Here is a 5,000-nt window from a genome sequence, read left to right on the forward strand (position 1 = left end):
ATGATTTAGTTGCCTCTAGGGTCATTGACCTTTTAAACCAATCCCCATTATGTTCATTTTTTTCTCAGTTTTTCAAAATTGTCTTTTGGTTCATGGCGCTGAGTTGTTTTATTGATTTGATAGTCTTTAGGCTCCTTGATTTCTGATGATAATGTCAAATAAAGACAAGAATAATTTTTTTCTTTTACTGATTCAATCAACTACCTTTAGAGACAACTTTCCAAAGGAAAAATGAAATTGATAATTCCGAATTCTGCTTTTACATATTGCATCAACTTCCCATCAAGATAAGAAAAATGAATGATTTAGCTTCCTTAAAAATGATACTTATGATATTGCTTTCGAGAAGTTTACCTGTATATCTCTAATTTTACATGAAGATAAATCACTCAAGCATCCAATTCCATCATTAGCCAAAGTTGTGATATTTTCCTTAGGGTCATGCAGGGTTGCCAGGTTGGCCTTTTTTGGGCCAAAAAACCCTCTAAATTTGTCCCTTTTTTCGTGCTAAATACCTAAATTTGGCCTTTTTGAAATTAGTTAGCCTTAAATGCTATATTTTCGGCCTTTTTCTATTCGATTGGCCTTTTAAAGCTGCAGTTGATCAGACGTTGGCCTTTTTTCACTTGGAAAACCTGGCAACCCTGGGGTCATGACCTCTTGAGGAAGCAAATCGTTCAGTACACTCATATGGCCGACTTGTGAACGTACCTGGCAGTGTACCCTCTGGGGCAGTCAACGTTGACTGCCGCCTGGAAAAGGATTGCCCACACCATCCACAGAGTCCTCAGGAGGGAGAACCGATGGTTATTGGGAGCTGCCAGCTGAAAGTAGAAGAGAGGTCAAGGTCAGATTGTCAAAGATTAAAGGAAGGTTATTCAGCTTGAAGAAAGGTCAAGTTCAAATATTTGAAGTTTAAAGGTCGATTATGGGTATTTGAGTATTATTTGAATGAGAGTTAAGGTCATATGATTAGATGGCAGAAAGATTATTTGAATGAAAGAGAGTTAAGGTCATATGATTAGATTACAGAAAGATTATTTGAATGAAAGAGAGTTAAGGTCATATGATTAGATGGCAGAAAGATTATTTGAATGAAAGAGAGTTAAGGTCATATGATTAGATTACAGAGAGATTATTTTAATGAAAGAGAGTTAAGGTCATATGATTAGATGGCAGAAAGATTATTTGAATGAAAGAGAGTTAAGGTCATATGATTAGATTACAGAAAGATTATTTGAATGAAAGAGAGTTAAGGTCATATGATTAGATGGCAGAAAGATTATTTGAATGAAAGAGAGTTAAGGTCATATGATTAGATTACAGAAAGATTATTTGAATGAAAGAGAATTAAGGTCATATGATTAGATTACAGAAAGATTATTTGAATAAAAGTCAAGATCATATATTAGATTACAGAAAACTCATTTGATTAAAAATGTGTTCAAGGTCAATTGGCCAAAGATCAAAGGTCGTTGTTTAGAAGCCCTGCAACTGAGTGCCACTGGATAAATCAAATTTCGAATTTCGTGGAAGAAATTAGAGCTTCAATGATAGCAGGAGTAATATATGGCAAATTATAAACGACTATATACGTTATTTTATAAACCACGCTGCACAAAACTTTATACAGTATCAAGCTTGTCTATGAATTAGACATTCATTTAAAAAGAAACGCCTGCTTAGAAAAGAAACGTCTTATATGGCAAATTCGAAACTACGATATATGTTATTTTATAAACCATGCTACAAAAATTTGATGTAGTATCAAGCTTGTCTACGAATTAGACATTCATTTAAAAAGAAATGTTTGTTAAGAAAAGAAACTCTTTAGCGTTTACCTTCATATTATAACCAGAGGGATTTATATTTTATAAAGTATGATGTAAAAACTTGATGCTGCATCAAGCTTGTCTATGAATTAGACATTCATTTAAAAAGAAACGTTTGTTTGGAAAAGAAACGCTTGTTTGGAAAAACGTTTGTTTAGAAAAGAAACGTTTGTTTGGAAAAGAAACGTTTGTTTAGAAAAGAACGTTTGTTTAGAAAAGAAACGTCTGTTTAGAAAAGAAACGTTTGTGTAGAAAAAAAACGTTTGTTTGGAAAAGGTCTGTTTAGAAAAGAAACGTTTGTTTAGAAAAGAAACGTTTGTTAAGAAAAGAAACGTTTGTTTGGAAAAGAAACGTTTGTTTAGAAAAGAAACGTTTGTTTAGAAAAGAAACGTATGTTTAGAAAAGAAACGTCAGTTTAGAAAAGAAACGTTTGTTTAGAAAAGAAACGTTTGTTTAGAAAAGAAACGTTTGTTTAGAAAAGAAACGATTGTTTAGAAAAGAAACGTTTGTTTAGAAAAGAAACGTTTGTTTAGAAAAGAAACGTTTCGAAAAGAAAAAAATTATTCAAAAATAAACGTTTGCTTAGTAAAGAAACTATTTATCGTTTACCTTCATATTATAACCAGAGGGACTCAGCCATTCAAAGAGGAAGATAGACACGGCTGCAACCTGAATGGCCACCAGGGCTACCAACATCCACGAGGCAGTGTCGAAGGGTTCTGTTGGTGTGGGAAAAAGAGAGAAATAAAAAACAATAGTTATAAACAGATTTGCAAATAGGTACAGTGGATATACATTGCGCTGAAGGTTGAAAATTGAATGAATAAAAACTAAGGGTAAATCTTATCACGCCATAAGGAATATCTTGCTAATTACATACACAATAAGGAATATCTTGCTTATTACATACACATATATATGTGTGTATATATATATATATATATATATATATATATATATATATATATATATATATATATATATATATACATATGTCATATATATATATATATATATATATATATATATATATACATTTACATATGTAAATATATATATATATATATATATATATTATATATATATATATGTATGTATATATATATATATATGTGTGTGTGTGTATATATATATATATATATATATATATATACATTTACATATGTAAATATATATATATATATATATATATATGTATATATATATATATATATATATATATATATATATACATCATATATCTTTCCGGTTGTGCTCAGCGGCAATGCCAGACATATAGCTAATTACCCTGTTTTTCCCGTCCCTTTTGTAGGGGAAGAGGGAATTGTCATACTGTGGTGAGAGGGGTTGTAGTTAGAAAAAAGGGAAGCGGTGTGAAGGGTAGAATCTGTGTGTGAGTGTGTTTGTGTGCATGTGCCTATCTATCTAAATATTTAAACGTCATTTTTGACGGGTCGGGTACACAGGCTGTTTTGATTTATTATTATTGGCATCACTGGAATGAGGTTCATTGATGTTGGTAGAAGTAACCTATTACACATATAAGAAAATGTTTTTCTTTGGACTTCACCTCTATCTGAAGTCATATTTTATCATTTATACTGGCGTCGCATTGCCGAAGGTCGTCGAAGCCAGTCCCTCTGAAATAACAAACATGACCCTCGAATAGGGTTTGGTTGAATAAATAATGGAATCACGGAAGATGGTAGAGAATTCCATTGTCTGGAATGTGATGAATTGATCGGGCTGATTGACTCTCGAGTTAGTGACCTCCGCTTCTTCACTATGGAATTTTAAAGCTTGTCATATACAATCAGCACGGTGTTTATATTATTATTATTATTATTATTATTATTATTATTATTACTAGCCAAGCTACAACCCTAGTTGGAAAAGCAAGATGCTATAAGCCCAAGGGCTCCAACAGGGAAAAATAGCCTAGTGAAGAAAGGAAATAAGGAAATAAATAAATGATGAGAATAAATTAACAATATATCATTCTAAGAACAGTAACAGCGTCAAAACAGATATGTCCTATATAAACTATTAACAACGTCAAAACAGATATGTCATATATAAACTATATGATAAAAATGTTTCTAGGATGAATCTAGCTCGCAGACACCCACCCCACCAAGAAAAAAAAAAATTAGATAAAAGAAGCTCTTTTAACACGTGAATTTGATAGGTTGAAAAGGCTGATTGACTCTCGAGTTAGTGATTTCTGCTTCTTCACCATAGAATTTTAAAGCTTGTTGCATATCCAGATATAATAACAATGTTTCTACAATGAAGCTATCTCTCAGACAACACCCCCCCCCCTTCCGCACCCCCCAAAATGAATAAAAGAAGCGCTTGGAACAAATTAGACTTTGGGAAGGGTCAAACAAAAGCGAATAGAAATACAAGAGTTAGACAATAAACAAAAGGGTGATGGAAATCGTGTAAGTGTAGGCTGAATTGAAAGGAGGTCGAAAACAGCTGGGAAAAAGGGGAAACTCTGTTAAAGGGAAAATAACAAAGGGATGGAATAAACTTTGGAATAGCATGAATTTAGAGAGAGAAAGAGAGAGAGAGAGAGAGAGAGAGAGAGAGAGAGAGAGAGAGAGAGAGAGAGAGAGAGAATGCCCGTTGTGTTATGCGATGGTTAAAGAAGTGAATAGTTCTTGAGATTTTGGCAACTTTGGAAGTGTTTCAAAACGGTCGAATATATACGCATAAGTTATATGGACCATATATATATATATATATATATATATATATATATATATATATATGGAGCAAATGTTTTTATGTTGACAAGGCTGACATGAGTCTTTTTATAGTTTATATATGACATATCTGTTTTTGACGTTGTTAATAATTTATATAGTACATATCTGTTTTGACGCTGTTACTGTTTTTAGAATGATATTTTGTTAATTTACACTCATCATTTATTTATTTCCTTATTTCATTATCTCACTGGGCTATTTTTCCCTGTTGGAGCCTTTGGGCTTATAGCATCTTGCTTTTCCAACTAGGGTTGTAGCTTGGCTAGTAATAATAATAATAATAATAATAATAATAATAATTGCTTAGCTACAAACCTAGTTGGAAAAACAGCATGCTATATACCCAGGGGCCCCAACAGGGAAAATAGCCCAGTGAGGAAAGGAAACAAGGAAA

The 5,000-nt window shown here is 32.3% G+C and overlaps 1 protein-coding gene across 1 annotated transcript in view; it reads right to left on the reverse strand.

Moving 5' to 3' along the window:
* Positions 1-5,000, reverse strand: part of LOC137624762 (uncharacterized) — a 161,093-nt gene that overhangs the window by 49,772 nt on the left and 106,321 nt on the right. Inside the window, exons 11-12 of the mRNA XM_068355714.1 lie at positions 2,442-2,551; positions 712-824 (exon numbers count right to left, since the gene is read on the reverse strand). Of these exons, the coding sequence (XP_068211815.1) occupies positions 712-824; positions 2,442-2,551 (223 nt within the window). The remainder of the gene's footprint in view (positions 1-711; positions 825-2,441; positions 2,552-5,000) is intronic.

The sequence above is a fragment of the Palaemon carinicauda genome, chromosome 31 (assembly GCF_036898095.1).
Source record: "Palaemon carinicauda isolate YSFRI2023 chromosome 31, ASM3689809v2, whole genome shotgun sequence".
In the NCBI taxonomy this organism is placed as follows: Eukaryota; Metazoa; Arthropoda; class Malacostraca; order Decapoda; family Palaemonidae; genus Palaemon; species Palaemon carinicauda.